Source organism: Cydia amplana, chromosome 3 (assembly GCF_948474715.1).
Source record: "Cydia amplana chromosome 3, ilCydAmpl1.1, whole genome shotgun sequence".
NCBI classification, from domain to species: domain Eukaryota; kingdom Metazoa; phylum Arthropoda; class Insecta; order Lepidoptera; family Tortricidae; genus Cydia; species Cydia amplana.
In genome coordinates this window covers 6,001,090-6,013,429 of record NC_086071.1, presented here as the reverse complement: position 1 = coordinate 6,013,429, position 12,340 = coordinate 6,001,090, and the positions used below count along the sequence as shown (strand labels likewise).

At 38.4% G+C, this 12,340-nt stretch overlaps 1 protein-coding gene across 3 annotated transcripts in view; it reads left to right on the top strand.

The window, feature by feature from the left end:
- Nucleotides 1–12,340, top strand: part of LOC134662427 (uncharacterized) — a 69,686-nt gene that overhangs the window by 31,669 nt on the left and 25,677 nt on the right. For all 3 annotated transcript variants that reach the window (XR_010098070.1, XM_063518647.1, XM_063518646.1), the window contains exons 5-9: nucleotides 41–196; nucleotides 1,241–1,385; nucleotides 5,684–5,907; nucleotides 6,624–7,116; nucleotides 7,361–7,558. Coding sequence is in view for 2 of the 3 variants with exons in the window: in XM_063518647.1 (XP_063374717.1) it covers nucleotides 41–196; nucleotides 1,241–1,385; nucleotides 5,684–5,907; nucleotides 6,624–7,116; nucleotides 7,361–7,558 (1,216 nt within the window). In the remaining variant the exon portion in view is untranslated. The remainder of the gene's footprint in view (nucleotides 1–40; nucleotides 197–1,240; nucleotides 1,386–5,683; nucleotides 5,908–6,623; nucleotides 7,117–7,360; nucleotides 7,559–12,340) is intronic.

The window sequence follows — 12,340 nt, the reverse complement described above, 5'->3', positions numbered from 1 at the left end:
TCCGATTTGACAAGGTTAACACGGTTTAAATATGTCCCAGCAAAGCCCACGAGTCGCTGTCGTGGCAATACGTGTCAGACCGCGCGTCGCTGGGGTCCGACGTGTCGTCGTCGCCGACGCTGTGCCACGACACGGAGCGGATGGCCGACCTGCGACTGTCCATCCTGGTTCCGCCCAGGGCCAAACTAGGTTGCGGGTGAGACACGCTACGTAATCTACTTATTTTATCTCCGGGAGAACAAATAGAAAAGTTTTGATTGGCGTTTTCTATCATCGATTGTCATCTTGGCTACGGCCCCTGGTAATACCCACGACACGAGTCGCTGTCGCGGTAGTATATGTCAGGCCGTGCGTTGCTTGGCTCCGCAGCGGCAGGCTACGAGTCGTCGTAGTGGACGCTGTGCTGTGCCACGACACAGAGCACATGTCCGACCTGCGACTGTCCATCCTGGTCAGTCCAGGGCCAGACGGGGCTGCGGGTAAGGCAATCACTACGTACTATAATATTATCTGACCCAGCAATACCTGGCATGGCAGTAGGTACACGTCAGAACGCTTAATTGTAACGGAGCTCCATACATACAATTGCTTATTCATTTTACCTACAACGTATGGTACATGCAGTCAACATAGTTATCATTATCAACGATCAGTGGCGGGAGCATTCATGATTTCATGCCAAATATGAAACAATTAAGCACCCTTACCCTACAGACTTCGAAAAAGCATACAGGCGAGTACGAAGAAAATGCGCCGGGCGTGCCCCTCCATAATTTACTCGCCTGTTAAATGTCGCATAAGTACAGTTTAGAAGTATAAACTTTGTTAACTTTAAAATACAATATCTGGGAGACCGAGCTTTGGTCGGAAAACATATAAAAACTCATCAAGGCACGTTTTCCCAGAGATAAGACCTAGCTAGATCGATTTCTCGGCCCCGAAAACTCCCATATAGCAAGTTTTATCGAAATCGTTAGAGCCGTTTCCGTGATCCCCGAAATGTACTAAGAGTAAATATATATACAAGAATTGCTCGTTTAAAGGTGTTAGATAATTTAAAATACATAGATATCATTGAAAAATTTATTATTTCTCTCTACCTGTGATACAGTAAGGTGTTACTACCTAGGTTAATTCAAATGACCTACTGATATTTGTATAATACATGTTCTCCTATCCTATTTTAGACTTTTAATCTTTTTTATCCAAATCGATTGTAAACATTCTTAATGATGTGCAGGATCTGCAAGGGGCCCGAGTGGAAGCCTGGCATCTTCGTGCAGTTCGTGCGCGAGAACGGGATCGCGCGAGAGGCGGGCTTGAGGCCGGGGGACCAGATACTAGCGTGCAACGGACAGGATTTTGCCAACGTTTCTTTTAATGATGTAAGTTGCAATTATAAAGGTATTAAGGTACCTACCAGTGGCGGCGCGTCCATAAAAGTCGACTCCCACCGGCTTCCCTGTTTTTGGACGTTTGAGCAGGAGTTTTAAAGGAAATAATTATGTAAGCCAAATTAGCCCCGGCTTGCCTATGCAAATGCATATGTTTGACGCGCCGCCACTGGTACCTACCTATATTAGTTAATAAATAAATAGTAGCAGCATTATTTAAATAGGTATGTAGTATTTGAATTCCGGTTAATAGTAGGTACCTACACTTTGAACCCGACTAATGGGTTCAAGTATGATTTCTGAGTTAAAACATTTACATAATCCGTCTACGGGTAGGGTTATGCTGAGGTTAAAATTTCAGCTACCTATGTATGTATGTTTGTGTGATCGTATCATAATTACGAATGGATTTTGATGAATGAGGAGTCAATGGGTCAATTTCACCAAACGAGCATTTTTGTCTAATTCCCATGGAATTTTGAAATACTAACATTACACAAAAACAATTATGCTGATAATTTGATAAAAAATATAATAAACATTAATTTTCTTATGGGGTAAAAATATTCATAAAACTATAAAAGTTATTTCAATTTAAAATTTTGGTCAGGGCACGGGAATTAGTGTGTCCATGGGAATTAGATTTTACTAGCACGGAAATTAGAACATGGCACAGGAATTGTTTTCTTAACTTATTTTGGTAGTTAAAACTATTATTTATGTATATTTTAATCTACAATAATGGACTTTAACCATACTGAAGCGGCATCGAACATATTTACCTTCTTTAATTTTAGTTTCGGACGACAAATCTACGAAAGTATGATACACTAAAAACTACGTATTTGACTAATCGTTTCCTTGATTTTAATGGCAACTAATCTCTCTTTCTTAGTAAAATGTACATATTTCAATTTGAAATTTTCAAAACAATACCTACTTACATACATACATACATACAAAACTATTCATTAAATTAAAAAGTGTCATGATGTATCTGCATGTAGATAGGTACAAGGTGTATGATCTGGTATATGGCCGTATAGGAAATGATACTAAGAAATAAGTAAATAGGGGCACAGTGAGAAGAAGTTATTGTGTAAGTTAATCTGAAGAAATCGAATATGCTGCCTTCATAAATTCATAACACAAAAAATTGTTTGACCACATATGAGGCTTGGTAGGGTAAGACTATCACAGACAGACAGACATGACGAATCCATAAGGGTTCCGTTTTTTGCCATTTGGCTACGGAACCCTAATAAGGTATCTAATAGTATTACGATTTTAATACCCCCTGGCACTGACTAAAATAACCGACTTGGTTTCCAATTACATCTCAAAACTTTTTTGTAGTAGAAGAACTGCGTTGCGAGACTTGCATCTTTTTACATGTAATGTTTTTGATAGGATCCCATCTCTTTTTGTAGGCTGTCCTTCTTTTCAGGTAATCATACCCATACCATACTGATACTATGTATACACATCTTTATTCATACTCACATCGTACGTCGTAGTGTACCTTTACTTTCCCTACTAATTGTAAGAACTAAAAGGTAACGTTGTTATCGCATATATTTCTATGGGATTACAAACTTATTTATGCAGTTATTAGATCTTTAGAACGTGACTAATATTGCAGTATTATTAGATTTTTATTGGCTTAAAAAGCTAAAACCAAATTACGTTTCAAATTTGGGTATGCTAGAAGTACCTTAAAATAATGATGATCGTGAGTGATTGTGTCAGTGACAAAACTAAGGGATTGTAAAGTGCATTAAATGTTATTTTGATAGAATGTTATTGAGATTTGATGGTACGGCCGTGCCACTTTGTTTTGCTCGACTTGGCGGCGGCACTGCCGTGCCCCCAAATCCTTTGTCCTTCCCCGGGTCTCAAACTATCTCCATGCCAAATATCATCAAGATGATATTGGTTCAGCGGTTTAAGCGTAACGAGATAACAGACAGACAGACAGAGATACTTTCGCATTTATAATATAGTAAGAATAGGATATATATTTATTTTTTCTTGTATTAGAAAAGCTAATTTATAACAACTAATCTATTAAACGAGCAATTCTTGTATATATTTCGGGGATCTCGGAAACGGCTCTAACGATTTCGAATGAAATTTGATCATATATGAGGGTTTTTTGGGGTGAAAAATCGATCTAGCTAGGTGTTATCTCTGGGAAAACGCGCATTTTTGAGTTTTTAGGTAGGTATATGTTTTCCAAGCAAAGCTCGGTCTCCCAGATATTTAAACTTTATACGGTATACGCTGTCAGCTGTCAAATTTACAAAAAAAAAACATTGCAAATTTGATTCATTTTGTTTCATGTAACCTTAGGTACAGGTATTATAATATGTAATAATTCCAGAAATAGTTTTATGTTTATATAATATTTTAATTTTATAATATGATCAATGAATAAGGTAAGGTGGGGCAAGACTAACAGTACAAGGATTCCATACAAGTGATAGTCTTACCCCGGTGTCGTCTTACCCCACCTTACCTTACGTATTAAAATTGCCCGGGTTATTCGGGTCCACCCTGTATGTACTATAGTACTTATACTAAAAAACCGTTCACAAATTTTTGTGCATTCTTTAAGATTTCCTTAAATGCAAAATAGAAAGATATACGTCATATTATTATTACATATAATATATATTCAATGCCAATATACATAAATGTAATAATAATATGACGTAAACATTGCCAATTAACTTAAAGTGCCCCCAATAAAAGATTTGTTGACAATAAATGTAATACTTTCTAATTCCCGTGCCACTTAATCAGCTATTTTAGGTAAATTTGCTATGGGAATTAGGGCACGGAAATTAGAATTCGTAATAAAAAAATTCGCCAAAAATTTAAATCGTGTTTGACCAAACTGTTATGTTATCGCTTACATAAAGATACATAAAGGGCTCCTAAATATGACAATTGTTATTGAAAAGCTATGTGGAAAATAAAATTTATAAGGGGCATCGAAATTAGAAAAAAATTGTCGCCCACCCGGATTCCGAAATACTTACGCGATTTGCTCAAACACGCCACGGCTTGACGTACATCCGTTTGCTTTGAAAGACAGCCGAATACTGCCAGTACAGGTGAGGCGGGACACGAGGCGGTTCAAATACAGACTTCGGCTGTCAGAGCCCTGTGAGTTTTGCCGACGAAATTGTACTCGCGCGCTCGGACAAAATTTAAATATCGATCACGAGTTATTTACCACAATGAAGTTAATAGTGTATGTGCTCAGTGATACTAAATATCATCTAGTTTAAGTATTTGACACTAAATTAGTGATACTAATGTAGAATTTTTCGTAGGATTTTTCATTATGCTCAAAAGTAGATTCCGGACAGGGCACGGGAGCAGTAATTTGAGCCTTTAGGTATTTTTAAGTGTACTCTAAAAACCAATTAATCAGTGAATTCATATGGAACTCGGTGTGAAAGTGTGACTTCTTTATGTAAAAAAAAAAATGGTAAGTATTATCTGATGCTAACCCGCGATTTTCATCACGGACAGAAAAAAAATCGTGTTCAGAAATTGACCCCAATAGACATTTTGATGGCCTGGTTTATAAGATAAGGACAAGGACATAAGCAAAACAATAAGCTTGTCATACCCAATAAATGAGTAAAATATCCAGGCTGCGTTCCCAACAGAGATGTGCGAGGGATGTGTTTAAGAACCAATAGAATATATTGTCTCCTAGAGCGTTAGAGACCGACAAATCACAAACATAAAAGTAGAGGTCACACAATCGACGGTCTTATTGCTAAAGAGCGATCTCTTCCACACAACTATTGGGTAACCCAATATACATCCATGCCAGGGATGTTGCGAATATCCGCATCCGCAACCGCGGAACTTCAGCATGATTTTCAACATCGCATCCGCATAAAATCGATGCGGATTTAATGCGGATGCGGATTTGGAACAGGTCGGTACAGGAACGTCTTAGCATTGGCTTAAGTGCTAGACTGCTAGGTAATTTAGTCATTAACCAAAAAAACCTATTAGAAATGAGCAGTCAAGCGTGAGTGGGACTTAATGTACGGAACCCTTGGAACGCGAGTCCGACTCGCACTTGGCCGGTTTTTTGAAATAAAAATTACTAAAATGTAATATTTGACGTTTTTTATGGTACTATCTTGACATCCGCATCCGCGGATGTGAGCCTTTAAAAATCGGCATCCGCATCCGCATCCGCGGATGTCAAAAAATCGGCATCCGCAACATCCCTGATCCATGCATCTCACATTTTTCAGGCTATATCAGCCATGAAGGCATCGGGCCGCCTGGAGCTGCTTATCCGCGAAGGAGCCGGCACTGAGCTGGTGTCCCCGGAGAGTTCCGGCTACAACAGTTCGGCGTCATCGGCCGCAGGGGAGCGGAGCCCCGCGCCGGTCGCCCACGTCCCGCTGGCCCCGCCGGCGGCGCTGAGGAGGCGGCTCGCCAGTGTGGCGGAGGAGGCTGCTGATCGTGCTGATAGGTTAGTATACATTACAAATATGTATACACGGCGAAGAATCCTATACATTAACGTATTTAATGCGTATTTTGGCACATTGTCCGTCTCGATTTTCAAAACCTTGACTGTACTAACCAGCAGGGCCGGATCTAGGGTAGAGCGAGTGGAGCGGCCGCTCTCGGCGCCGGATTGCAAGGGGGGCGCCAAAACGGCATATGAGAAAAAAAAAAGACGCGAGTGTGGCGAGGGGGGCGGGGGGTGGAAAATACCCTTGACAACTTCAACGAAGGGCGCCAAAATCCGATTTCGCTCTACCCTGATCAAGGGCTCGGGCCGGCACTGCTAACCAGTAGGTACTAACTCAGCACAGGATGTGCCCCCGTCATTACAAACGACCCTTGTAATAGGTACCTTGGTACCTATTGCTAGTGTTTTGAAGGACGCTACGGATCATGCAAAAATGGCGGTATACATTTGAGGAGGAAACCGCTGAAGCAGATAGGCCAGAAAATAATTATAGAAATACCCAATCAGACTGTATTAGTGAGCTGACCAGCGCATTATTCATACAATATTTGAACCCCCTTGCTGGCTGTGCACGTCTCAGTTCCCTTATTGTACGATAAATATGTATAATAAGTATACAGAAATAAAGTAGTGAAAATATGAGTTGCCATAAAGTAAATATTTTAAACTTAAAAGATACCTAACAATTATAAAACGTATCTTTGTTACAGACTGAATATGAATCGACTGAAGCGTCGGACATGGGATAGTTTAGATTTCGACTGGAAGAATATGGACATTCACAACTTCGACGCACCATCAGATATAGAACCTGATTACGATTGCCCTAGTATACCAAATAACCCCCACACCTACGAAAATAAAAGTAATATTAGGAAAAATAATATTAATAAGAAAGAAATAATTAGCAGCCCATCAAATAGAACTATAATTAATTTAACTGAAGACGGTGCCACGATACAATGTAGTTACGACAATCAATCTTCTAGGAAAAGTACATTTTCTGCTAATCAGTCGAATAGGGACAATGACAAAAAAACCATAGTGGTCGAGGTGCATCACACGAGCGCTCCAGCGTGTGGAAAGCCACACTGCAACTACCCGCCTCCAATGAAGAAAGACCTAAGCTCTGACACTACAAGCATTTCTAGTTGCGGGACGCTATCGAGTGCTATCGCCGAAGAGATACAGAAACGAAAATTGGTGAGAATGTTGAAATTACCCAATTCATTCTACGTCTGACTTTAAGGTTATCATAACTTCATAACACATTGTGCTCGGGAGAAACCGCAATTTGAAGTTACTTACTTTGACGAGTATCCGCATATTTATAGTACCTACCTACAAAAAAAATTACATATCAAAGGTATAAACAATCAAACCGTTATTCACACTGAATTCCGATGTTATTTTAAACACCTACCTAATTAGTTTTTCTTTCACCTAGAACAAGAAGAATTCGAATCCAGAGAACAGCCTACCTTTGAGTCTCATAAAGAAGGCGAGCTTACCGATCCCGACCGACGACAAGAAGAAGCAGCACGATGCCCTGATGGACGAGTTCAAGAAGGTCCACCGGAAGATGTTCGCGGGGCAGGATCCCGGCGAAGCCACGAACCCTGAGAACAATGATGTTGACAGTTTGGTAAGTTTTTTCAGAGGGTAGTACTTGAGGAGCCATGGGCAGTTAAATTAGCATACGTACCTATCGGTCTACCACTTATCAATTGACCATTTGACGTCATACTGAGCGCCTCAATTGTACAGTAGACCTATTCTAAGTCTCAGACACGGGTGAGATAATTGCATGTACCCTCATCTTCTAGATGTATTTGATACTAACGTTACCCATTGCACCCTCTTATATTGGGATACGAGATCGCTCTTATACGAGATAGAGTACACCATCTGTCCGTTTCCAGGTTGTACATTGTAAGTGAGTTATCGAAATCCGTTTAGCCGTTTTTGCGTGAAGGAGGAACAAACGTCCAAAATTACAAACTTTCGCACTTTTAATTAGTAGGATTAGTGTATGTATTCAAAACGCGGTCATAGAATAGTTGATTTATTTATAAGTAGAGACATATTGGATTTCAGTTGGGTACTGTAGGTGTCAGTATCGTTACATTCATTTTCATTAGGTACTCTAAATATCCTTAAAAAACTACCTAAGTAATACGAATATAAGGTTAAGGGCGGTAAACTTTTCTGTGTTTTTAATCTGTCCCGTCATCCGGGGAACACTAGTGGCACAATTTGTTATCAGAAGACATTTCTTCTCCCATATCCCATTCTACGTGAGCGTACTAACATGCGTAGTAGAATAGAAAACCCATTACCGAAATGGCTTACGACTAATGGCTTCAACTTCCATATGCATACCAAATTGGTAAATTTAAAATACCATAAAATACTTATAGGATTATAAGATTCGGATTAAGGATTTCTTCACTTTCTTCAAAAAGTGTATCGTAACTACTTTTAAGTTATTTCGCTTTTACTGTACTGAAGTGTAAACGCGGTGGGCGCGGTAAGTTATGTTAAAGGGCAGAGTTTTATTATAAGTACTTTTACGATACCTTATTAAAATAGGTACCTAAATAATTAAGACTTTCATCGTTATTGTGCTAGTTTAACCTTCAGCTAATTGGAACCTTGATAATGGCGTAATTGCGATTTTCATATAAAGCTAAAAATAATAAATGTTTCGTTTAGATAAGCGTATTTTTATTACAAATCATATTTAATTGGACCTATAAATAGCATTATTCCGTCTACTAAGAATAAAGTTATTTGAAAGTCGGTAAAATTACGGATTTTGGTGTAAAAAATGTTACTCGACGTCATAGACTAGGAATCCTCGACGTACCGTATGTGAATCTTAGTCACCCTAGTGTACATTTTGGGATTTTGAGTTACCAAAACGTCCCGCTTGGCGCGCTGTTCAAAATCCTATACAAAATGAGACTTAACGCAAACGCGTACGTCCGTCGCGTTATCGAATGAAATTTACATTAGGGGTACAGCATTCTCGGTAAAATATTATAATGAGTGAAATTCGTTGCGGAGATGGTTAAAGCGTAGGTTGTTGCCTCGGCTGGTCGCATACTTAACATGTAAATGAGGAGACGCCTAGGCCGACTACCATATAGGTAAACGACTTGATGATGACAAAATAACCATTGAATTAAAACCGACCAAGAGTATGTCGAGCCTTGGTTGAGCCGTGCTCAGTGTAGGGTTGTCCGTACCGTACCGTAGTTGCCCGTCCGTCACAATCTCACAATATGCAAACGATAAAGGGGGCTTTTTGTAGATACCAAAGAGAATAGATAAAAACTAGATAGATTTTAGTTAAAAGCTTTTTTATTTTAGTTAAATATGTACAATTGTACATCCATGTATGGAGTGCCCCCCTAAACCTACGTTCCAGATTTCGATAATAAATAGGTATCTTATAATATAGCTTCCGAGCATTCCGAGTAAAGGGTAAAATGGCTATGACAAACCACAGATAGATGGACGGAGAGGCGGACAGACAAAACTATAAGGGTTCCGTTTTTGCCATTTTGGCCAAGGAACCTTAAAAACCATATAGATGTATATGTGGAGCCATGGTTAACGAGGACGGTCACCATGGTCTTAGTTGTCACTTGTATTTGAGGTAGTTCGCAGGGCTTTGGTCTCAACCAATGTTCCCTGTCTCCTGGAGCCTCCGGGACTGTGCCGTTCTGATGGCAAAAGGCCAGATGGTCTTACATTGGTTCCTTGGCAGAAGGATCGCTGCCTTTTATGGGACGTAACGTGTGTTAGCACCTTTGCTCCGTCCCATCTGAGCCACACCATCAGTGCTGCTGGTGCAGCTGTATACAGCTCTGCCTTGTGCCACTATTACTCTGCCTTGGAACCAATGTATGATCTTATACCATTTGGAGACTGCAGGACCTTGGGGTGCGGCGACTAAAGAGTTTGTGATCCTCGCTCCGGATCGACCCTGGTCTAACAGATATCCTTGGTAATTGAACGGGGCAACGCTGCCAGTGTCATGGGGACGTTTGGGCCGGCTATGGTGCGGGGTGGCACCAGCATAGGCTAGTTTAATATAGTTTGACAAAGCCTGTTGCGCATTACATCATTTGGAAATAGATGACGAAGCCTGTAGCTGATTTGCTTTTGTCTCCACTTGACGAAGACTACGTTGCTGATCACGAACTATATATTTACTGCTTTATATTGCTTACCTTAATAAATTATTTATTTTTTACCTTAAAAATATATTTATATTTAGACAGATTAGACAGCCTATAAAAGTCTTAGTAACTTACGAAATTTTGCTAGCACAGTAATTTACGTAACTAAACAATTAATTATAATAATTACGTACCTACTTGAGATGAAGTAGGCATCGACACGAACACGTTACCTTTGTAGAATAGAAAGGTTATATAATGGGTGATGGTCATGAAAAACAGATTTCATTTATAAAGGGTATAGCCGGGTAAGCATGGCCAAACTGCCCTTAGCGAAAAAAACAATTTCCTTTTACTGGATTATTAACCTATGTATATGTAGTGCTTTCACCAAATATTAAGCCTGAAATGCTTCAGATTAAAAAAAAAATGCAAAAAAAGAAAAATCATTTTTATTTTATTACAGCCAAAGTACTAATCCGATTTCTTTGTAATTTGGGTATGTTGTATATACAATTAAGGTCGCTTTCTGAAAAAAATAATATTGAATTATCTCTTAAAATAATAGTAAAAAATTAAGATGAAATTTTTCAGAAAAATAAAAAAAATACGTGCGAGATAGCGACAGTTACTAAATTTACATATTTTATGTAGAATTTAATAATGTTTAACATATATTTTTTTCAAAAATTAAAATCGGGATTAACAGTGTGAAAAACTCGAATTTGTAACATCCCATAATACTCTCTCTTCATACAAGCAAAGCTAAGTAGTCATAAACGAATGAAGTATATTGTGAACGCAGTCTTTACGAATTTGAATTTAGAATGTGACGTATTTTATTCATCAAAGGAACAGACATTTTTCAATCGTTAACGCTCTGTATAAAATTCGTGCCTATTTTCCTGTTCCCGCGCTTTTTTTAGGGTTCCGTAGCCAAATGACAAAAAACGGAACCCTTATAGATTCGTCATGTCTGTCTGTCTGTCCGTCTGTCTCTCCGTCCGTATGTCACAGCCACTTTTCTCCGAAACTATAAGAACTATACTGTTGAAACTTGGTAAGTAGATGTATTCTGTGAACCGCATTAAGATTTTCACACAAAAATAAAAAAAAAACAATAAATTTTTGGGGTTCCCCATACTTCGAACGGAAACTCAAAAATTTTTTTTTCATCAAACCGTATGGGTTTTGTGTGGGGTATCTATGGATAGGTCTTCAAAAATGATATTGAGGTTTCTAATATCATTTTTTTCTAAACTGAATAGTTTGCGCGAGAGACACTTCCAAAGTGGTAAAATGTGTGTCCCCCCCCCCTGTAACTTCTAAAATAAGAGAATGATAAAACTAAAAAAAATATATGATGTACATTACCATGTAAACTTCCACCGAAAATTGGTTTGAACGAGATATAGTAAGTAGTTTTTTTTTATACGTCATAAATCGCCTAAATACGGAACCCTTCATGGGCGAGTCCGACTCGCACTTGGCCGCTTTTTAAATCTCTGAATGCCGTTCGCCCTAGCCGCATACAGCCACGGAGTTTAAGGTCCGCGCTCAGCGAAATAAGTCGCGTTCTAAATTCAAATTGCGTTGGGAATATAACTTTCTAGTATAACGTACAAGTTATTTTGTATGAAGAGAAGGTATTATGGGATGTTACAAATTCGAGTTTTTAACACTGTTAATCCCGATTTTAATTTTTGAAAAAAATATATGTTAAACAACATTAAATTCTACATGAAATATGTAAATTTGATAACTGTCGCTATCTCGCATGTATTTTTTTTATTTTTCTGAAAATTTTCATCTAAATTTTTTACTATTATTTTAAGAGATAATTCAATATTATTTTTTTCAGAAAGCGACCTTAATTGTATATACAACATACCCAAATTACAAAGAAATCGGATTAGTACTTTGGCTGTAATAAAATAAAAATGATTTTTCTTTTTTTGCATTTTTTTTAAAAATCTGAAGCATTTGAGGCTTAATATTTGGTAAAAGCACTACATATACATAGGTTAATAATCCAGTAAAAGGAAATTGTTTTTTTCGCTAAGGGCAGTTTGGCCATGCTTACCCGGCTATACCCTTTCAAAAACAGTTCAAAATTGATTGAGTTCGGAGGTGTTTGGAGTAATGTCAGTAAAAATTGTTTGGTTGTTTGTTTGACACTTACTTACAGTTTGTACAAAAGCTAACAGTTGGGTTCAAAAAATAAATATCAATACACC